This window comes from Suricata suricatta, chromosome 14 (genome assembly GCF_006229205.1).
Source record: "Suricata suricatta isolate VVHF042 chromosome 14, meerkat_22Aug2017_6uvM2_HiC, whole genome shotgun sequence".
NCBI classification, from domain to species: Eukaryota; Metazoa; Chordata; class Mammalia; order Carnivora; family Herpestidae; genus Suricata; species Suricata suricatta.
Window position 1 is genome coordinate 58,434,707 of NC_043713.1, and position 24,499 is coordinate 58,459,205.

Sequence of the window (24,499 nt, forward strand, 5' to 3'; positions counted from 1 at the left end):
AGTGACTATCAGTGCTCTGTACCTTCTGTTTCCAAACTAGCTTGGGAGTTATTTAAGTTATTTAAGAGTGCCAAGGAAATGTGGCCATGGAAATGGAAGCCATGGGAATCACCAGGGTAAGCATTATAAGCTGGGTTTTAGAGATCACTCTTAGACTATCCAAGAAGATTTACATGATACGACTTAGAAAACTAACACCAGGAAGGTCTTCACTTCTGCACACACCACACAATAAAACCAAATTCATATAAAGGCCAGCCTCAGCTTCTGTCCTGGAAAGGGTAGGACTCAAGAGCCATCAGACCCATTGGACAAATGATACATCTTCTGTTCACACTAAACTTGCAAAGAATCAGAAATGTATCTCAAAAGGAGCTACCGAAATAATACTTAAATTGGGCTCAAGAATATTATTAACTTCAGGATATTCATCATTTCTTACCATGATCTCTGATATCAAATTTTTGTAAAAGACCTTTAAAAATATTTTCTAGACATATTTGAGGTTAATTGAAATAAATTGTATTCCTGATATCACAAATTACCAAGAGTTGGTTGGGAAGTCCAAAATGTTTTATAAGCCTGTTTTGCTTTTGGAAAATAAATTAAGTATTACAAAATGAAATCAACATGGAACAAACAAATATTTCCTCTCAGCAATTTGCAAATTTGTCCTATAGGACAGCTAGCTTCTTAAGTGGTGAATTTACTTAAAATTTATTTAAAATTGTTGGTTGAAACATATGAGAAACATAAACTGGAAATTAAATCTGTTTATTTTAAAATCAGGTGAGTGACTGATAACAATTAACAAGTCTGAATTATTTTCATGACAATATTATTTCTTGGAAATACTGTTTATCAAAGTTTAGGTAACAGTCAATGCACTTGCATTAAGTAGTGTATTTAATGCATTTATCCCAGTATGAAATGCAGATGTGACTGCCATTTATTTGGGTGTGACCAGGAAAATAATCTCCGCATTTATTACAGTCCCAGCAAGTCTGTTCCCCTGCACCCTATTCTTGGGAAGGTGAGGGTGGAAGAGGAAGAAAAACAAGTTTTGAGGAATTTTTTAAACCTCTTTCCTGTTTAGTACCTAAGTGACATATGCCTTTCAGTTGTGGTAGTTGGGATACTTCTGCACTATGTTTGGTTTCCAGATTGTTTGACTGTTGAGTATATTCTGACTTTATTTTTTTTAATGAATACAAGTATCATTCTAACAGATTTGGCTCCTCAGGGTTACTCTTTCTGTCTGTGATTAACAATCTGCTGCAAGGGGCACTTCCATGGAAGGCAGGCACTTTTAAAACAATATTAAGGGGCGCCTGGGTGGCTCAGTCGGTTAAGTGTCCAACTTTGGCTCAGGTCATGATCTCACGGTTTATGGGTTCATGGGTTCTAGCTCAGAGGCTAGAGTCTACTTCAGATTCTCTCTCTCTCTTTGCCCCTCCCCTGCTTGAGCTCTCTCTCTCTCTCTCTCTCTCTCTCTCTCTCAAAAATAAAATAAACATTACAATTTTTAAAAAATAAATAAATAAAAAATAAAACATTAATATTACGGCTCAATTAAAACAATGGATATGGCACCAGACAGGCGCATGTCTTTAATAACGGATCTGCTCTCATGTTATTTTTACAATAGATTTTTTTTCTAAGTAGCAAAACGTGTATTCAAGGTTTTTTTTTTTTAACTCTATTGCTTTATAATAAATAAATAAATAAATAAATACAGACCAAACTGGCTTGTTTTTAGGAAGAGAGAAGAAAGGCATATACTCTTTTGAGTTCTGAATCTGAATTGTAAATTGCATTTACACATAGTAGTTTAAAATTAGAATTTTGCTAATGTTTAAATTAGAGGATGATATGTAGAAAATGTCAAAAAGCACCCTATACAGCACAGAATTAATATTAAAGAATAGAATTTACAATCACCTAATGAGCTATCTTTTTTCTTTTTTTATAAATTTGTGTCTTAGTGTTGATTTGTTTTTTAGAGACAGAAAGACAGAGCGAGAATGGGAGAAGGGCAGAGAGAGAGAGAGAGAGGGAGACACAGAATCTGAGGCAGGCTCTAGGCTCTTAGCTGACAGCAGAGAGCCTGACGCAGGGCTCAAACTGACGGACCGCGAGGTGGGATGCCCAAATGACTGAGCCACCCACACGCCCCTGGGCCATCTTTAGTTTCACGGAGCTTTCTTTTTGCTACCCCTCTCTCAGACGTATAGTTGTCCTTACGAGAAACTGGAGTTGACTGAACACACAGCTTGGTTCAGTTGGAAGACATATTCAGGGGGTGCCTGGAGAAACTGTGTTCAGGCATTTACCCCCCAGAGGCATAGAATATTTTCATTTTATTATCACCAAAGGTGTGCATGAGATCTCACCATTGGCCACAAGATGTGGAAGAGTCTGGTGTCAGGTAAGAGCTAGGTGTCTCAAAAATAAATGAGGTTTCCCAAAAGTTTGTTTTTAGGAAGGGTATAATAAGACTTTCTTGTATCCCCCCTAAAGTTTCACTGAAATTTAACATAAGTTGTGAATGTAACTCTCACCTCTAAAGGAAATAAAAGAAGTTCATGGTTAATCTTGGATACCTTCAAATCACATAGAAAAACTACCCAATAGATCTTTTTAAACTGGCAAAACAAGCAACAGTCTCATCTGTTAGGCTAATTTAACATAAATGTATTAATATTTAAAAGGAGGGTAAATAGAACAGAACCTGATTTTTTAAATGTTTATTTATTTATTTGAAAGAGAGAGAGAACATGTGAGCAAGCAGGGGAGGGACAGAAAGAGAGGGAGATAGAAGACCTGAAGCAGGCTATGCTCTGCTGTGGGACTTGAACTCACAAACTGTGAGATCATGACCTGAGCCGAAGTCAGACTGAGCCACCCAGGTGCCTCAAAGCCTGATTTTTGAAATCTGTAATATAAAGATTCCAGAAAAAATAAATAACCATCCACCCTCTGCCAAGACACTGGGAAGATTAGATATTTGTGCCAGCCACAGAGGATGATGGGGCATCTCTCCAGCACCCTGCTGTCCCCTCTCACACATACCATCATGGCAATAAGCGCACAGATGTAACTTTGTTTCATAATAAACTGGAACACAGAGACCATGGCGTGAACTTTAACACTTCGTTTCTCCTCATGGCTCCTTTCCTCCTCAAAGTCTTCCTTCTCCTCTTCTTCTTCCTCTTTCTTTTCTAGAGGGAGAAAAAATTTATATAACTATTCATGCTAATATGTGAATTCTGCATAACGGTCTAAAGCACTGGAGCACATATATGGTTTTAGCAGAAACTTTTATTTAAGGCTTCAGAGATTCTTTCCAACTAACAAAGCCCTTCAGATTCAGACAGATTCAGTGAGTGCTGCCTGGTCAGTGTAATGGAACCCAGCACTCAGAAATCACAGAAAGAAAATTTCAGTTTCAGAGGAATGGAAAGCAGTCTCAAAGTTGGTCCCCAGTGATCTCTACTTCTTGGTTTTCATGCCCTGGTGTAGTCCTCACCCCTTGAGTGTGGGTGGGACCTTTGATGAGCTTCTATAAAATAGGAGGAATAGAATATGACTTCCAAGATGAAGTTTAAAAGGACTATGGCCTTTGCCTTGGCATTTTCTCTCATTTTCTCATTCATTCTGAGAGAAGCCAGCTGCCACATTGTACACTGCCTTAAGAAGAGGCCCAGGTGACAGCGAACTGGTGCCTCTGACCGGCAGTCAGGAAGAACTTGAGGTCAGTCAATAACTACATGGGTAGATGTGAAAGTAGATTTTCCTCAAGTGAGCCTTCAGATGAGACCACAGCCCATGCCAGCAGATTATGTACAACATTATCAGAGACTCTGAGTCAGAGAAGCCCAGCCTCGTCACACCCGATTCCTGCCCCACAGAAACTAGGACGCTAAATGTTTTAAGCCGCTAGGTTTGGGAATAATTTGTTACTCGGTAATAGATAATTAAAACAAACAGGATCTGGAGTATGGATATAATGAAAACCAACCAACCAACCAGCCAACCAACTAACCACATTGCCAGTGTAATTTCGGTGGCCCATGGTTTCCTAGATCATGCTGAGGGAGAAAAGTCATACTAAGGATGAAAGCTCATGTTAAAAGCAAGAGAAAGTGTGGAGGGCTGAGGAGAAGAGGACTAAAAATAGGAAAGTACAGACATAGCAGTGAAAGAAGGATTTCTCCTCAAGATCCTCCTCCGCTTGTCAGGAAAACTAATTTGAATTAAAAAATGAAGTAATGAGTGCCACACTTAGGTAAAACATCCCTTCTGTCCTCCTTTTTAAGTTAAATGGGCTGTATATCTGGGTCACATCAGGGAGCTGCTCTACACCATGACGAGGAAGCAGAAACCACTGAGGAACCAGTGCCCAGGCACACCCCCTTGCACAGGCTCCAGAAGTGAGCCTCTAAGTGAGGGGCTGGTATTTCCTTGTGCAGACGCCTGCTGCCTTCCACCGCTCCACTGTTGGGGCTGGGGCTTAGGAGGGGAAGTCTACAGACTGGAGACAGTGCTGAAGAAACTGAATCTGACGGATTTTACAGCTCCTGGCGTTACCTCTCTGACTGTAACACTGTCTGCAGATGTAGATTCAAATTTAAAAATAACTTTCCAGCTTTTATTTTACCTTTGAAAGTTCAGCTTACAATGTATGTGTGAGTGTGCCTTGTCAGCAGCCAAAACTCTGTGCCTCTCTGTTTATGCTAGCGATGTGTGAAGAGAAGTATATCAGGCTGTGACCTGAGCATCCCAGCCTTTTGAAGTCGCAAATGCTGATTCTTGGACTGCTCTGTGTCGTTTTGATGCCAAAGCACTAACGACCACACTGCAGAAAGTCCTGGGTTTTCTTGAGATATTCAGTAAGTAAAAACCTTGGTTTAAGCCTGACTTGCAAATTAAAACACACTCAAATAGGAAGTGGAAATAGGTAATTAACCCCTAGATCCTGGGGCTCTGTGGGGACAGCAGGTGCCATCTAGGGCTGGGAGTGTGTGTGGAGTGCTGGGTTAGGGAGCTGAATGAGGTCTGACCTTGCTGAGGTAGGCCGGATAGAATGACTAACCCTTTGTATTGCTAAATAGATGCCAGGTCAGAGGCAACTTCAAGGCCTACTGACAACTATGCGAAACAGTAGAGTAAGCCTGATGAAGAATTATGTGGTGATGGAGGAGGGCACTTGAGGGGAAGAGCACTGGGTGTTGTATGGAAAACAATTTGACAATAAAATATTATGGAGAGAAAAATACATTGAGCTTAATGTACCAATCACAGGCTGAATAGCTGCTTGTCATTACCTTAAGGTAGGATCAGGTGGAACAACTAGGTTTAGTTCCACGTAAATGGAGACAAAACTCCAGGACAGTTTTGAAGCCACTTTGCCATCACTTGTGTGTACTCTGCCTTTTCCTCCCTCAACAGTAAACTTAGCTAATTCTGTCATTATGAACGGGTGATAGGCATGGTCCCTGACAGGGCAGTGACAACAGTCAACAGTTGCCTTGCAGGAGCAAGGGGCTAGTGCTGTCAGATATTCGCATTCTTCAAGGGATTCCAGAAATTTCCATATCTCAGAGGTGCAGCTTTTAAAATGTGGGTTACTTTTTCTTTCTTCTTAGAAAATGTGCATAGGCCAAACAAAACAATACAAAACAAAACACAACTCAAGTCAAAGCCACCAATTTGTCATCTCTAGTAACAGCTTGTTTTCCTTCAACGTAAGAAGCTGAGAGAAATGTGAAAAAAGGCCTCGTACAAGTCTGGGTCCTCTCCTTTTTGTTTGAACAGACAAAGTAAACTCTTTCTGAAAACAGTCATCCATTAACCGGCAAAACTGCTGACCTTGATTACAGTATCAAATTATAGAAAAACTCAAACACACATAACACACATAGGTTTAACACTATAAGTTGATGTGTTTAAAATAATTGTTTACCTTTTATTTTTCAAAGTTTGTCCCAGTTGTACCATTTATTTTGTATACAAGGATAAAATATGCACAAGAGGAGAACAAAGTTGAGGTGTGACATGCACCCCTACCTGAGGAGTCATTGGAGGGCTCCCACCGGTACTGCGGGGTGGAGTACAGGTCGGCTTTGGCGGGGCCGTTCTCTATGGGAAGACCGGGGTGGATGGTGTGGTAGTCCACAGGGTTGCCATTCACGGTCACCAGCAGGCCCTGCCAGGGGAGCACAAGGCAAAGGCACAGCTGTGACAGGAGTTCCAGTTTCAATGTGGACATACTGCCTCCTTCCTTTATGCTAGAAAGGCACAGCTCAACAGTGAGGAACTAAACAGAAGCTGAACAATTTCATAAAATATCCACTTTAACAAGATGAATTGCGGACATTCATTCCTCTGTCCAAATCTATTTTCCAAATCTATGGTCCCAGTAAAAATTTAATCTGATCTTGTTGCACTTCTGCTAAACACCATGCAAGGTACCCTCTGTTCTTAGCATCAAGTGTAAACCCTGGAAAAAGGCTGGCTGAGCCTTGCTGATATGGTGTGATCACCTCTCCAGCCTATGCTCTGATGGCCTCTCCTCCAAGCCATCCCTCCAGCTAGGGGAACTCCAGATCTTTCCTAGGCCCCAGCCAGAGCATCCCTGTCCACACCCGGTACATCTGTGCATAGGACTCAAGTCATCTCATTAGCTGGCAACCCCTCTTGAGATCTTTGCTGATGCTTTGCAATTCCTGTGTTAAAGCATTTTGTACACTAAGCACAATTTAATTTCTTGGGTTTTTTTCCACCCTGTCTCTTTGGCTTTATGATATAAATATGTGTGTGTGTGTGGTCTATGTGCAGAGCAATGTGCTTTTACAAACCCTCCAATATGGCTTTTTAAAAGTTTAAATATATTTTGTATGACTACATGCAAGCTCATATTACATGTGTTCATGTTTTAACAGAACCAGATATAAATTCACAAAAAAGTTATGAACCTTTTATAGATCATTAAAATATGGTCAAAAGAACTAACTCCATTCATATCACTTTTACATCACTTACACACACATAAATGATAATTCTAAGAATATACTAACATCAGATGGTTTGTAGTCATCTTGGGTCATGGATAAAAGCTGCAAAAAGCAATGTAGGACAGCAATGTTAATATGTAAGCAAAAAGCATCATAATGTTTATATATATCTTTAAGTGTTACTATACACATATCCATTCCTTCAACTAGCTGGATGCTAGTATGTTAAAATTGCCATGCAAAATATAAAGGGACAAATCACTGAACTGGATGCTGCTGTTTATTATAACTGTTTTCCAGCTTCTGGAAAACAGTTTGTGACAGCAAACAACCAGTCATGATGAACAAAAGTTCATCATGTTTTTCAAATGAAGAGGAACAGAAGAAGCTGCTTCATTTGATACTCTTAAGGCCCTTTGAGACATCTGCAAAATTCTGAAACTATTTACTTATCAAGAAACAGAAGTTTCATAATAAAGCAAAATTGATTTGTAATGTGTAGGTTGAGGTTATTTTAATATTTGCATATTGTCTACTACAAAATCATTATTACATGATGTGCTTTAAAATTTTTTTAGAGTTTATTTATTTCTGAGAGAGAGAGAGAGAGAGAGAGAGAGAGCAGGAAGAGAGGGAGACACAGAATTAGAAGCAGGCTTCAGGCTCTGAGCTGTCAGCACAGAGCCTGGTGTGGGGCTTGAACTCACAAGCTGTGAGCCAAAGTTGGATGCTGAACTGATGGTGCCACCCTGGCCCCCTAATGACTGTGCTTTTAAACTGTATTTGTGCCAGGTGGTTTGGACCCTCCTCAAATAATAAGCATTTGCTGTTCTGTGTGCTGTGTGATTCTCCAATTATTTTGGATCAGGACTCATTTATAATTATGAAAATCACTGAGAGTCACAAAGAGTTTTAATGATTTGGCTCCTATCTATCAATATCAACTATGATAGAAATTAAAACTAAGGCACCTAAAAATAGTTATTAGTTCAATTTTTCTTAAAATTTAACATGCTGATAGAAATCATTTTGTTCAAACTGCTCTATTAAAAAAACCAAAATAGTGAAAAAAGTGTATTATTATATACTTTTGCATATCATTTTACTATCTGGCTTAAAAGAAGACAGTGGATTCTCTTATCTGTTCGTGTACTCAATCTGTCATGAGGAGTTATTCGGTCTGAAGTATATGAGGAAAATCTAGCTCCACCAAGCTATCGCAGTTGGAAAAGAAAAGAGTTTTTCAAAATTCTAGCCAGGCAACTGTGGGTAGTTTCTTTGCTTTGGTGTATTTTTGATACTACACCAAACTCAACAAGTGGCAGTTACCTGAAGATTTGCTGCAACATCGAATCTGAAATTCTATCAATGAACTTGTCACACACTGTTACACTGAAGTCCAATGATGTATACACCATGTGTTGGTGATTTGCTCCAGCAAGTTATACAGTCTACCAAATACACATTTCATTACACAATATTTAAAAATCACATTTGCTAATATAATATCACCACTGATCTCATCAGAGAGGTCCTCAGTATTGGGACGTTTTCGAGCTCTGAAGAGTGGACACAAGTTTTCTAATATTCTAATTTTCACTCAGAAGTTCAAATTTTACCACTGGCAACACATGCTGCCTGTTGTTTGCCTTGAAGTGGCAGGCTCACTTCTCTTATTTTCCAGTAGTTATCTGTCAAGTACCCATCCCTGAATCACCATAATTTGTCCCCTAGTGGCTCTGTCAAGGGAATCTGGTGTGCGGTGGGTGACAGCTACTTCAGCTTACGCTTCCTACAACGGGCCAAGTGCTTTTCATCAAGATGGTCACAATATGTTTGCAGGTGGCACTTTGTGTGACTTCCCTTTTGGCTACATGGGATATTAAAAAGATGTGAGCTCCGATGTGGAGATTTAAGAACACTGATAACTCTTTCTGGTTCATCAAGGATATTCATAAGTGGAATTGGCATTCCTGCTTTGATTTCTGCACATGCATGGTGGGCAGGGCAGGACTGCGGCTGTGCCACTGCCTTGGTCTGTGCTTTTGTATTGTCAGAACAAAGGTGAGCACAGGGGAAAAGGCACATAGTTTAAATATTACTACAAAAATAGCTTTGAGCTTGTGGATCCCTGTGAGGGTCTCAGGAATCCCTGGTGGTCCACAGACCTCAATTTGGAAAACTTCTGAGCTATCCTCTATTGCTATCTGTCCTTTAGTAAAAGGGGTAGGATAATCTGACACATGATGTGATGAAGAGTAAAAGGTCCCTGGAAATCCTCAGACATCTTAGGGAGCCACATATGCTCCACACGTCTGCTGTCTTAGGCAGCTCATTCATTGTTTAGCCCTTTCTCATGACATGACATGACAGCCATGACTAGAATAAGACCAGGTGCCTTAAAGAAACTTGCCTGCCACCAGATAAATCAGAGTCTACTCCTCAATTCTCTAACATGCTAGGGAGTAAATACTTGGTCATTGTCATTACAATATTGCAAATGGGAAATTTTTAACAAGTCAATATGGCACTGAGTTGAGTTCAAAATGGTCAACAAATAATCAGAAGGTTATATGGATTACCTATTGTGACTCACTTTTCCTTGTCAATCCATACTGTTGCCTCAGAGTAGTAAGAGATACATAATCATATTCATATATGATTCTCCTCTCTGAATAGAGCTCTCCGCTACCAAGACATCAAAAGCAAACTGTTTCTATAAACTATGAGCAATCTGACTTTGCACGTGACACATGACTCATGTTTGGTAACGTAACACAAAAGTAGCAAAATAAGTTAGGAAGATGGAAGTTGATTTCTTGTGGCTTACTTTCCTCTCATCGGTTGGGTACTGGGTGGCATACCACAGGCTCCGCCTCCTCTCGGCTGTTATTTGGATGGGGCTACAAGCCAGGGCTCTGTCCTCTTCTTTGGTCCTGTCATCCTGCACCTAAAACACAGAATAACCCACAGGACCAGCTCTGCTTCCCAGAGCAGTTCCCTCTGTGGCTTGGGTGACCCAGAGAAAGCTTTTAATCTTTGCCTCAATATGATCCATTTTTTAAAGTAATGTATATAATATATGGGATTTTATCAAGATTCTTTGAACATGACACCAATGCCATCCTGTAAATGCTAAGCACATCAATATTAAATGTTCCTGATCCCTCCTAAGCCCCATAAATCACAGAGATATGTTCTAATGTTAAATATCCACAGCTTCTCACTGTGTATTCCAAACTATACCAGAAGGCAGCTATGTAAATGGTTCTTAAAGGAAGAACTTCCAGAAAGGTGCTCAGTTAACTGTGTAACCCAGCCACGGACAATCTTTAGTTAAAAAGAAATTTGTTAAAGGTGGAATCATCTAGTAAGAAAGAACATATCTAATGCACAAAACTGTCACCTTGCCTTATGGGACACTGGCCTAAATTAGGTAATTGGTCTAGAAGAGATGATAAAGAGAGAAAATATAAAGGGCAGAATACACTGGGTACATTTATATGGTTTCCCAACACAAGGGCTCCAAGAAAGGCCTTTCACACACCATTGACACTAGAGTGCAGGCAGGGAAGTTAGCCTTAGTGCCCAATCTCTGGGGTCCAGTGTGCCAGGGTAGAGCACTCCTGGGGAGCCCCCAAATGCCCTGGGTGGGAGTTCATGCTTGCCAGATGGGAGTCCATATATTATTTAATGCTCTACACCTGCTTCTCTCTCTCTCTCTCAAACAGGCATCATAGACTTTTACCTCAGAACTCACACTTGATGGCTGACATTTTTCACGAAGTGTGCCAGGTCACCTGGAACTATGATATAACCAGCCACCTGTCTTCCATCAGTGCCTCAATGAAAAAGTGCCGTGTCCCAGGACATTTAAAATATAGGCCCCTTGAAATGTTGATGCTGGTATGAATCAGGCCCTGTTCTCCAACACCCCTCTGGACACTGTGGTCTGTAATACTATTAACTCTACCTTCCTTCGTCCCCAGATGGCCCAAGTCTGAGGAAGCTGTCTCGTGGGCTTGGGGGAGTATAACTCAGCTTTCACCCACCACGGAAGCATGACAACAGGGGTTCACACACTCCTGCCCTTCTGGGGGGCGGTGCTGAGATATTACAGAGACAGTGATGGACACCTGCAACTCTTATTTACTTGAAGGTCTTAATTTCCATCCCTCATAAGACATTGTTCAGAAACCATCTCCGTAACATAGTTTAATTTCTTTTGCATACACTTTCATTGTGCATATGTCACATCCTTTACCTTCTATGTGTTTTTGTGGAGGACATGAAGACAATTACTTCACTTGAGAGCATTTTACTGGAATACTCAAATTTTGAGGAGAGAATTGGAGAAAACTGTTACCACAAAATGGTGAAGATTCCTTATGACCCCATAAACATTTTGCTACATGCAGCTGCCATCCGCAGGCCCAAAGAAAGGCGCCATACGAGAACCCTGTGAACAAAGCTGCCTCCTTGGCCCTCATCACCTGAGCCTGCCTGCCCAGTGGGGAGGATGGGTCACTCACTGGGACAGGACAGTGCCCCACTTCTGCAGGTAGCAGTTCTGCTGGGGATGGTCGAGACAGACATCTTAACCAGTTTCATTGTGCTATGTGACTTGGATCCCACTTTACTTGTTTGGGACTATTTTTTCTCTTGTAGAACATCCAGTTTCCCCAAGTTGGGGACCTTGCCTGTGGGTGATGTTCTATGCCTGGCCTCCAGCTTAGCGCCTGATTGAGTTAGCTTTCAATAAATATTTGCTGTCTGCCTGTCAGATGGACTGACGGAATGGATGTGTAGATAGTCTTGTGGGTGTGAACACTCCAACGCCCTAACCTAGAAGTGACAGGAGAGGAGGTGTGACTACATCTGTGCTTCCAATCAGTGAGCTCCTCCCTGGCAGGTGCTGGGTGAGAGGTGTGACTACCCTTGTCTACACTACTTTCCTCCCTCGTATGCCAATAAGCTCCTTTACAACTGAGCCTTTTATAGTTAATTATGGGGAAAAATGAAAGTGGCTGAAGGTTTCTGTCACCGGAAGGGAAAAGAGAGAAGCCACCCAGACTCTCTGGTCCTGCCCTTAAAAGTACCATGTACTTGTTAATACCACACGGGAATAAACCACTCCTCTGTCGTGCCTGAAGGAGACCCTCAAGAACCCAGACGTCACAATGGGATGCTCAAAAGGCTACAGGCCCGGCTGAGAGCTGGGGTGTCCCTACCCCATTCTCAGACGTTAGAAGTCAGCGAAGTTTCTGAAACGCTAGTCACCATGAAAACAGGATGTGTAGTCCCTGAAGCCCTAGCTGTGTTGTTCAGTGTGAGTTTGAATCTGACTTCTACTGCTCAGAGCAATGGACCTCTCGAACCTCATTCTCCTCATCTCTAAGATGGGTGTGATACCTATTCTAATTCTTTCAGAGTTATGTAGCGAATTCAGTGAGATGATGTCTATGAACAGCCCAGCATATGGCCTGGCACGTTTGCATTCAGTGCTCAGTGCAAATGTCTTCCATTCTCCACACCTCGGACCAGTCTCAGCAGCAGGTGGTGATATGCCACAGGGAAACTAGGCTTTGTTATGATAGCACTTGTATTTGCATAGTGCTCTTTGCTGAAATAAAACACCAGAACTAGGACACTCCAGTTGTTTTGGAATGTAGCGCTGACTAGTCAGTAGTGAGTAGGAATGAACCATTTCTCCTGGAGTTTCCAGGTTCCTTTGCATATAAGAGCACCAAAACCTTTTTATCCTTACAAGGGGTTCCTGCAGCCAGATGCGGATCAGAGTGGCCAGCGTGTAGTACATCACCAGCAGGACTATGGGGTTGGCGTGGTGGTACCATGACAGGTCTGGGTTTGCTATGATCTTCCAAGTGCTGGAGCAGTCTGTTTGAATGACTGATTTGATACCAAACAACCTGTTTAATAACAAAGAAAAATATTAGAAAGATACAATAAACTATATGTCTGTAACATAAAATAAAAACATCTTGTTTCTAGGGGTGCCTAGGTGGCTCAGTCGGTTAAGTGTCTGACTTTGGCTCAAGTCATTATCTCATGGTTTTTGGGCTAGAGCCCCCACATCAAGCTCTGTGCTGACAGCTCAGAGCCCGGGGCCTGCTTTGAATTCTGTGTCTCCCTCTCTCTCTCTGCCCCTCCCCTGCTCAAGCACTGTCTTTCTCTCTCAAAAATAAATAAACACGAAAAAAGTTTTTTAAAAAATCTTGTTTTTAATACACTCATGAGCTAGTCCTAAATTAATCCATCCTACCCTAGATATTTCATTTGTATTGTATATACAACTACATCTTTAAATGACATATATATGTATATACATAATATAAAATATACATCCTGAAATCATATGTATGTGTTAGTATATGTGCATGTGTGCAAAATTGATGCCAACAGCTTTTATACTGGTTCAAAAATCTAATACTATCTAATCCAATGCTATGTAATATTAATACCATTAATCTAATACCAAGTCCTTGTTCACTTGTTAGAAATTTACATTTTTAAAACATATTTGTTTATTTTCAAGAGACTGCAAGTGCGGAAGGGGCAGAGAGGGGGACGAAGGATCTGAGGTGGACTCTGCACTGACAGGTTGACAGCAGTGAGCCCAATGTGGGGCTTGAACTCACGAACCAGGAGATCATGACATGAGTTGAAGTCTGACGCTCAGCTGATTGAACCACCCAGGTCTCCCTAGAATTTACATTTTAACTGTTTATCAGCCCCATGAAATCCCTGCATTACTGAAATGTCAAGTATGTGGTTAATATTACTAAGTTCAGCTAAATGAGCACATATTTTGTTTTTAGCAGGATTTATTTAGCATTAGTTCTTCAGCTAATGCTGATATTTTTGGGCAAATATTGAAACTGAATTCAGTTCTGTGATTCAGCCATAAAAGCCAGATACTATATACTAGAGTTTCTGGAAGATACATTTCTACCAAATTGTATTTATGGGCAATTTGATTATTTTAAAACTTTATAATTAATTATTTATTTTGAAATATAACTTTATGCAGCTTACTAAATTTTGGAATGCTTTACTTTTTTGTTATTTCTACTATATAATAGAATTTATCTGATAATGGGAAATTGTATAGACATGATTCATTTAGAAATTCACTTTATATGGATTTTTCCTAAGAAAGGATTTTACTAAGTGAATAAAACTTTTATATTAAATAAGTCTTGTATCTTTCTCAGGTGTCCGGGTGACTCTGTTGGTTAAGTGTCTGATTTTTTATTTCGGCTCAGGCCGTGATCTCATGGTTCATGAAATCAAGCCGGGCATCAGGCTCCTTGCTGACAGCATGGAGCCTGCTTGGGATTGCCTCTCTCCCTCTCTTGCTCTCTGCCCCGCTCCCCCCTCACAACACTGCCCCCGCCCCCGACTCACATGTACTCGCTCTCTCAAAATAAATAAATAACATAAAAAAGTGAGTCCTATTGTTTGTAGCTTTCATATGTGAATTCCGTTTAATTTTTATGTCACATTCTTTCAGTTATAAGCTCTTCAAGGACTGCATGTCTGTCATTTGTAAAACCACTTGTGAAACCTCTCAGGCCTATTACTATCTTCTTTCACAAGGCAAGTGCCATATTAGTGAATTGCTCAATACAGATTTTAAAGAAAGCTAAATAGAAACTAAACTTCCTTAAATTTTATCAGGAAAAAACTTAACTAGAACTTGCTCTTATTACAGGTCTAGGCAGATTTTTTTAATAGCATTAGAAAGAAAATCTCCTGCTAACAAAACTTACGTCCCTCTTGGAGTGGTGGAAAACTGAACATTGTTTTTGCAGTCCCAGATTAAAACACCACTTTGTTGGATACAGCACGCAGAACTGAACGCTTTTAGACTTAGAGCCAATGTTAGCTAAAGGTCGCTATTTTAATTAAGCAGTAGGTTTCAGCTCCCAAGTCTCCTCTCTTCTTGTCCCACACCTGGCGCACATGCGAGAAATGACCTCATCAGTCGCCAGTTTACAAATGCCTGTTTTGCCCCATTGCAAAGTTTGTAGGAATTCCTGCAGCTGTCTGTAAACCGAGCCACATGCCTCCTAGAAGGCCTGGCCACATCGACAGGGGCACCTTACTGTTGATATCACAGCTTATTCCAAACTGACTTTGTACATTTTATAAGAACCCTGAGGATCAGTCTCATGCTTTATACGATGGGTACAGAGTAACAAACATGGATAGAAGCTATAGAATAAGCTATTGTTGTAAAGGTCTTTTTCTAACAGAGCTATGGAAATATTGTAAGGCCTAAGAATTCTCTTTTCTTGAAAGAAAGAAAGAATTTCTTTTATTTATATAGGCTAGATACTATAGAAAAAATCACTTTCAATTCTTTTGGACATATACCCCGAAGTATTCTTGGATCATATGGTGATTCTATCTGTAATTTTTTTGAGAAATCTTCAAACCTTCCATCATGGCTTCCATTTTACATTCCTGCCAACAGAGCAAAAGGGCTCCAATATCCCCACATCGTTTTCAACACTTTTCTACTTTTTGATAGTAGCCATCCTAATGGGTGTGAGGCTCATTTTAGCTTTTTCCTCTCCAGAGTTCAGACTCTATGATTCAGGCTTTTCATGACACAGAGAGGCATGTCTTTCAGTGAGGTAAGCATTGCTAACGAGAGTGGGTTAGAATGACGTTAGGGTGCTAAAAGCCTGGGCAGGTGTTAAACCATCTTATGAAATGAGGGAATCTACTCTTTCCAACTAGAGTAAAGTGAGTGTTTTGGGGTAATAACTGTCTAGAGAAATTATCTTTTAACAATCCTCTCATTTTAAACTTAGATCCTTTAATTGAAATACATGGGGGTCTGAATGGAAGGAAGAAAGAGAACAGAAAGGAGAGGAAGATATTTCTCAGGGAGTTTGAGTGTGAAGTGGAGGCTGTAGGTCAGAAACCAAGCTCAGAAGGGAAGAGCCTTGCTGAAGCTCAGGGTCACTCCATCAAGATGAAGATTTTCACATTTTCAGTTCTCTAGGGTTCTCAGCCATTTCTATTCTCACTCGGACCTCTCCCCTTTCCTGCTAAGGGGTTTGATGGCAGACTCCAAGGGTCCCTGGGCTCCCTATGGAGAGCTCCCATGCTGAGTGTTCTGGAGGTTCATGAAACACAGGAACCAATCAGCGGTCATCATCACTGACCAGTTATACACACTTACCTGGCTCAGGAACCAATAGCAAGTAGAATTCAAAAAGGGAAAGGTGAAGCCTGATTTTTGTAAGCAAGTTAAGGTTCAGAGGGAAGCATAGAGCCTTTGAGACAAATTGCATCTGAAAGTATAAAGCCAGCCATAGTTGCAGTTGTCCCAAAAAAGTCTTTGGGGACCTGACACTTTATACAAACATGGGTACCCTGAAGAAGCTTGTGGAAGTAACTCGGGGGAAAATCACCAACCACCTAAAAATATCTGACTTTTCTTTTTCTTCCACCTCTGCCTACTTTTTCCCTACTCTGAGAACCATTAGTCTGAGGGTAACAAAATGTGGGCTTATTTTTAATGGTTAAAAAATGTGATGAAGATTCTTGTGGCATGTATTCTATAATATTTTGATTAAAAAATTAATCCCTGAGTTAAATGGCTTTAGCATGAATTCATAATAAACTTGAAAATAATCAGAGGCTATAGGACTCAATGGAAGGAGCAGGAATATAGATATCCTGCTCCAATTATCGCCAGTGTGACCTTGCATGTGGCATTTAACTTTTCTAAGCCTCAATTCCCTCACATGGAAAATGAGGCTCATAAATATTTATCTTTAAAAAATATTTTCTATGTTTATTTATTTATTTTGAGAGAGAGAGCATGTGCAAGCAGAGGAGAGGCAGAAAGAGAGAGAGCATTCATTCCAAGCAGGCTTCATGCTGTTAGTGCAGAGTTCAGTGTGGGGCTCAATCCCACGAACTGCGAAATCATGACCTGAGTCAAAATCAATAGCCAGACGCTCAACCAACTGAGCTACCCAGGTGCTGCAAAGGTGCTTTGAAAAGATATCATGAGGATTAGAAATGCTAGTTATGAGATTTGGAAGTACTTCCATGCCAGTTCAACTTAGAATTGTTGAAATGGGGTTTGCAAACATCCTTTGTAAAATAGTTTCAGATTGCAAGGAATGTGGCCAGTACACATCTTTTCAAATCAGACAGGTATTATTTTTTTCGTATAAAAACAGATATTTCAAGCTGGAATGATATATCTATTTTTTGAACAGCAGGATACATAGCTACTACTTGGAGTTGGTGATATTAACGAGAAATAAATGGAGAGTAGTTTCTTGATGGCATATTCAGGTTATAATCTAAATATTCATATATACCTTCTTCTCACACTGATAACATAAATTTCCCACCCTAAGAAACACCATTTCAAAATTCCACCCAGTTATACAACTCACCAGAGGATCCCTATGTGATACTTGATCATTTCTCACAGTTCAAGAAATATTCCATATAGCTCTGCAAAACTGCACTGAATGGTAACATCACAACTGCAGCAAAGTCTCCCACTGGGAAATATGGAGTATGGGCAACACACCACAGCAACCAGGCCATAGTTATCACCAAACCCTGCTCCATCTGGGGCATGAACTGGGACACCTTCCAGCCTGGCAGGTCAGTAACTCTCTTGCTGGAAGTTCTTGGTTCTTCTCACTGGGAGGGTCTTCCTTGTCCACTATCTCTCATGATTTGTTGATCTCTGCCATTATGAATCCTACTCATTCCCCAGACCCATCCCAAATGTGCAAATGTGTGTGGTTGACGTTTTGGTGTATTTAACATCTAGAGTCCTTATTTAACCACGGATCATAATGTCTTGTATCATTAGTCTTCCTTAATATGTCTGTGTCCTGCATCTTGAAATAGTTTGTAAACTCCTTAAGAGCCAATATCATGCAATTCTTAGCATCTTCCATAGTACCTGCAATAGTTTTCTAAACATCCCATACTCAGAATTATTATAAGGGTGACCCTAAGAGTAGCCTTACTAATACGTGTTCAAGTGTAATTCAAATATTGATTACAGATTTTAGATTTCATTCATGTAATCAATGCAAAAATAATGCCATGAACACAAGCACTGCAAATGTATTCCAAAGACTCAGGTATGAATCTCTTAAAACTGCCATTTCTCTGCTCAGTTTGACACTGACTGCTCTATCAGTGTTTTATACCCACTTAACAGTCCAAAGACAAATGGCTCCAGAGAGGCTGGGTCTGCAATTAATCAGTCAGGTGTATTCTCTTTTCCCTGCTCCTATCCTCTCATGATTTTTCTTTCATGGGCATGACCTAAGTGTTACAGCTTCAGACAAAATATCTTTACAAAAATTCATTGAGAGGTGGAGAAAAGAAGAATCCTATTTCCAGAGCTTGTCATGGGCAGCTCCAAGTTTCTACTTAGAATCACTTCTCTGTAGTTGGGAGAGCACCCCTTAATGTTTTGGGTAGTGCAAGTCTGCTGGTGCCAAATACTCTGTTTTTCCTTCTCTCAGAGTATCTTTATTTGACTTTTATTTTTTCCACATGCATCCTTCAATACAGAATTATACACTGATGTTTTATTTTATTCATTTTTTTTCAGCAGAATTTTAAAGATGTTGTCCTGTTGCCTTTTGATGTACATCATTTCTGGTGAGAGGTCTGTGACAATTCTTATCATTGTTCCCTTGGACCTGTTGTATTTTTGTGTTAGGTTGCTTTTAATATTTTTCTCTGCCATGGGTATTAACATTTAATTACATTGGGTTTGTGTGTGTGTGTGTGTGTGTGTGTGTGTTTGGATTGAGATTTATGGAACTTCTTGGATTTGTGGGTTTTATACCTCACCATTTGGGGGAAACACTTGCCCATTATTTATTAAAATATTTTTTCTGTCATCATACTTTTCTAAGACTCCAATTACACTTAAGTTAAACCTCTTAAAACTATACTACAGGTCACCATGGTTCTATTTAAAACTATTAATTTTTTTTATCTCTTTTCTCTCTTTGTGCTTCACTTTGAATAGCTTCTATCATCCTATATTTAACTTCATTGATCTTTTCTTCTGTGGTATCTAATTTGCTCATAGCCCATTCAATGGGTTTATTTTATCTATGGTATTTTTTTTAAATCTCTCCCAGTTCTATTTGTTCTTTTTGTATATTTGTTCTTTTTTTAAAGAGTCCATTTCTGTCTTCATTATGTTCATACTCTTTAATCTTGAAGATAATTAGGAGAGCTGTTTCAAGGAGCTTTTCATTTCTAGGTCATTTCTTAATTGATTATTTTTCCTTGATTCTGTATATGTCTAATAATTTTCAACTGAATCCTGGACATTGTAATTTTTATGTTATTGAGTGTCTGGGTTCGGTTGTCTTCCTTTAAAGAGTGTTGTGTTTTGTCTGGCAGGCAGTTAAGTTCCTTGCAGATCAGCTTTACTCCAGAAGGCTTGTTCTTAAGTTTGATCACTGTGGGTCTGGAGTGGCCTTTTCTTGTGTAACTAGTTTAACAGTCATTTTTTTAGCTTATTTATTTATTTTGAGAGAGGGTGAGGCAGAGAAAGAATCCCAAGCAGGGTCCATGATGTCAGTGCAGAGCCCAACTCAGGGCTCAAACTCAACAACTGCCAGGTCATGACCTGAAGCTGAAGTCAGACATTTAACCAACTGAACCACCAATGTGCTCCAACAGTCAGACTTTTAACGGTTAAAGTCAGTAATCTCCATTCTGATTATCATGAACTGAAATGCTTTCCCTACCCTTCCTGAGCTTCAGGAGTTACTGAGTTTACACTTCCTCAATATTTGTTCCTTTTCCCAGGAGTCTTGCTTTGTCTGGTTTCATGGAATCTCACACGGTGTATGCCCAGCTTAGAATCCAGCTAAAAGTATCTGGATGACCCCTAGCAGATTCATGGAGCCCTTTATCTATCCTGCTTCCTCCTCTCCATTAGTCTTTACCACAAATTTCAACCCTCTCAGCTTCTCTCTTTCTACAGCCCAGCAAGATCATCATGCTCTTTCAGGTTCACTATTCTATACAACATGTGGTAAATGCTAACAGGTAGAAAGTTGGGGGCACCAGAGAGCTCATCTTAGTTGTTTCCCTTCTGTCAAGTATTACAATCCTATACTTCCAATTGTCCAATGTTCAAAAACAGTTGTTTCATATAAGTTGTCTAGTTTTCGCCTTGTGGCAGGAAGCCTAGTCCAGTGTACTTTATATAACTTTTAAACACCAGCTTGGCTAATACACATATATACTTGCACAATGGTACCTGCCTACCTGTCTATCAAGAAGTAGGTATTCTAGTTAGAAGATTTTTACCATAGATCTACAATCTGTAAATACAACTGGAATAATAAATACCTACATTCCAAAAACCCATGCATAAAAATAAATGATTGTGTCCTTGGCTCATTTTTTCTCTTCTTCCTTCATTTCAGATACAACACCAAATTTTCCAGGTTGGTGTCATCAGGAGCATTAGTCATGTGTCATCAGAGGAACATTTTATTGAGATTCCTTCTCCTTTTCTGTGTCTCACCCTTGACAATATACACCCCACATGAAAGAACTCTCCCTATACCCCTTTACGCCCATCTTTCTTCAACTCTTATCAAAGAGCCTCAGGAAAATTTCTTCTTTTCTTTTCACTCTCTCTACATATTATTTGTAAATCTTAAAGTGATTTACATGACAAATTATAAATACAGTAGTGCTAGTGATGAGTATGTTTTGGGTAAAATTTAAAGTTACATAATTTGTAATGAAAATAGGTGTAAGAACAAGTTCAATAACTTTCTAAAACCTTTTTCCCAAAGTATCTATGAGGACCATTCCAGAAATACTTATCCATTGCATATGGATACATTTGTACAATACAGTAAAAAGGAATTAATAGAAAATAATTTTATGCCTGATTGCCACAACAATGCCAAACTTCTACATAGGTTTTAAATGCTTTCTCTCTTTAAATAGATTTCTGTATTTAACTTGTTGAAAATCTGTTTCAAACAACTCATGGACCAGCAATGACCTGCTACATAGAGTATATAGAAGTCCTCGTCCAAATATTGTCAGTAGTCTATCACGAATGGATTGGCCACCTCTAATTAACGTTTTTCTCACATACATCTTTAAAAATAAACATTTAGAGCCCTTCTTCCCAATATAATTAATGTTCTTATCACTACCAATATAACCAATAATTGTTGGGGCCCAGTAGGCAAAAAATAACCTCAAACAATATTTGGTCTCCTGAGCCCCATATATGGCTTCTGCTCATCCTATGATTTTCTCATGCTTCGCAAATAGTCATATACTTTTAGGCTTTGAATCAACTTAGGTCAGTCAGTGACCTTCCCTTACTTTATTTTCTGGCTCTTTGTCTGCTGTTGGGAGTGAACATAATCCTCTGCCAAAAGATTTGCTTATAAAAGGATGAGCATCTTACCCTTGAATAACTGATGAAGGGCCTTAAGGAATGTATATCTCCTCATAGAATTCTTCAGGCTTATCTTATGTTTAAAACCAGACTATCATTAGGGGATTCCTCTTTTGTAATGACTTAATCCTGTTACTACTGTCCTGATAAGAATGACCTTTTCCGGAGCATGTCTTTACTTCAAGGACCCTGAACTATGTAACCATGAAAGAAACGATGTAATCACCCATGGTATATAAGATCTTGGCTATCTTAATAAAGTGCGGCTTTACCACCATCCACGTTGTCTGTCTCGTCTGTCTTGTCTCGTCTTGTCTCGTCTTGTCTTCTTTCTTAGATTTATTGCGCCGACACCAACCCCCTACTCAAGACCTTTTGACTGTGGTGCGTGGGTTGGTCCTCCGCAAATAATGATAATTAAAATTTCTTTATAGGGGTGTGTATGTAGCAGGGGAATATTCTTTAAACTTGTTGAAGAAACACTAACTCATGTTTTCTGTTGTGCTTTGTGTCATTAGGGTGTCTGATAGCAGCTGGAAGAGAAGTTCCTTGATGCAGCACTGTAGATGGAATGCTGGCACACTAAAAGCACTTCCTGCTAAATCCCAGACCCTGGAAAGGACAGAAGGAACCAGGCCAGGATCTGCTGACCTCCAGCCCAATGGGATCAGCTCTCATGGGTGAAGAAGAAGGCATGGACCTGGTGACTACCAGCTGCCGCACTTCCTTTTGGATGTGATCAACATCTCTCTTTGCAACTTTGTATTTAGTGAGGATAGGTTGGAGAGCAGGAAGCTGCTCTTTAATGTCTATTTCCCAATTTCTAAAAATAGTACAAGCCAAAAGACAGCCAAAAAACAGAGGCCTGATAATTTGGATTAAGCTAGCTTTCATAAATAAAACTTGAAAGGTAACTTCTATATCTAACCCAAATAGATCATGAGCTCCATGGACTTTTGGAACTGGACAAGATTGAAATCTGTGTGCTTCTTATATGTTGTATAGGTCACTATTTTTAAGTAAATAGAGTACATCTTAAAAAAATTTTTTTTAAATGTTTTATTTATTTTTGATACAGAGAGAGACAGAGCATGAGAGGGGGAGGCGGAGAGAGAGAAGGAGACACAGAACTGGAAGCAGGCTCCAGGCTCTGAGCTAGCTGTCAGCACAGAGCCTGACGTGGGGCTCGAACCCATGAATGTGAGATCTGACCTGAGCCGAAGTCTGAGGCTTAACTGACTGAGCCACCCAGGCGCCCCAATAGAGTACATCTTAAATTAAGATGTTTTTGAATAAGATATGACTTTGTTCTTCAAGTTTTTGAGATTTAAGATCTTTTATGACCTTGTAGCCAATGTTACAAATGAGTGTTCGTACCCATTCCATTATACGGTACTGCATTGGTAGAGGTAAGAAGTGGGAGAATTTGTACTGGTCTTTGGAAATATCTGAGAATTTCTCTTTTAAGACAGAAAATGTTTTTGTTAATTTGTCTTAGCATTTTTGTTTTCTTAACTAAAAATAATCAATTTTAGCTTTTAGATTTTGAATAAGTAAGGATCTTACTTTTTTTTGTGTGACTTTGAATTATTTACTTATTGCATATTTTGGAGAGTTCTAACAAAAACCACCTGAAGCTTCTTTACATATCTTTATCGAATCCTTCTTTTCATATAAGTTTCATTTATAACTGTGATTCATTTTTAATGTGTTACTTATTTTTGAAAGAGAGAAAGCATGAGAGGGAGAGGGAGAGAGGTGGGGGCGGTGTACAGAGGTTCCAAAGTGGGCTCCATGCTCACAGCAGCCAGCTGGATGTGGGGTTTGAGCTCATGAACCATGAGAACCTGAGCCAAAATTAAGAGTCAAAAGCTCAACCGAGCTACCCAAGCACCCCATTATGATGCATTTTTTAATTGTCTAATCACAAAAGTATATAAAAGAAACACTACATACAGTCCTGGATTTTTTCTTCACACAACTGAAGGCACTAAAGCTCCATCTATTATCTAGTAAATGTGGGAATAAAAGACAGACTGAAAGCTGTGTCTATTTTGGTGAATGCTTGAGGGAATACAATTTTTCCTTGAGTTAGTTTTCATTCTCTTATAGTCTTACTTAAATGGAAAAGAACAATGTGTCTGGAGGGAAAAAAAAGAGAGAGAAGGGAATAAATTTAGGTGCATCCAACAGGTGCCCATACACAAGATAAACTCCAGTTTTTAAATATCAGAAGGAAGAAGAACCCTATAATTTGTCTGCAGTGCAAGAGATTGAATTAAACCACATATAAATAAAATGATTTAAAAATTTAAAAACTGGGTGTAAAGACAGAATTTATAAAACATGCACAGATACCCTTTTCCTAGATAAAACAGATACTGGCACTCTGCCATATTTGCTTCTCTCACATTTATGCCAAAAAAAAAAACCAAACAAAAAAAACCCCGGTTAGTTGCATCCCTAAAGTCTTGTCCATCATTCTTTTGCTTCTCTCCCCACTTTCTCAAACAAACACTATCTAGACATTAGTGTGTATCATTTCCATTAGCATTTGCTCACTTCTGCTACATATGTCTACATCTATAAATAATCCATACTATCTGTATGAGTTTGAGTTTGTATATTTGTATAGTTTGAGTTTGTATATACTCTTAGGCACATATATAATAGAGTCCTTTTTTTTTTTTAAATATTTATTTACTTTTGAGAGAGAGACCACAAGCAGGGGAGGGGCAGAGAGAGAAGTAAACATAGAATCTGAAGCAGGATCCAGGCTCTGAGCTTTCATCACAGAGCCCAATGTGGGGCTTGAACTCATGAGCTGTGAGATCATGACCTGAGCAGAAGTCCTATGCTTAACCGACTGAGACACCCAGGTGCCCCTATAATAGAGTTCATTTTAATTTCTGGGTAGTATTTCTTGATATAAATAAACTGAGTACTCTAGAAATCCAGAAGTAGAATATTTTACAGGAGTAGAAAGATAAAAGTTTCA

General features: G+C 39.5%; 1 protein-coding gene across 1 annotated transcript in view; it reads right to left on the reverse strand.

The window, feature by feature from the left end:
* Positions 1–24,499, reverse strand: part of PIEZO2 (piezo type mechanosensitive ion channel component 2) — a 444,879-nt gene that overhangs the window by 115,245 nt on the left and 305,135 nt on the right. The window contains exons 11-15 of the mRNA XM_029922540.1: positions 12,784–12,946; positions 9,847–9,966; positions 7,080–7,118; positions 6,070–6,208; positions 3,073–3,221 (exon numbers count right to left, since the gene is read on the reverse strand). Coding sequence (XP_029778400.1) covers positions 3,073–3,221; positions 6,070–6,208; positions 7,080–7,118; positions 9,847–9,966; positions 12,784–12,946 — 610 coding nt within the window. The remainder of the gene's footprint in view (positions 1–3,072; positions 3,222–6,069; positions 6,209–7,079; positions 7,119–9,846; positions 9,967–12,783; positions 12,947–24,499) is intronic.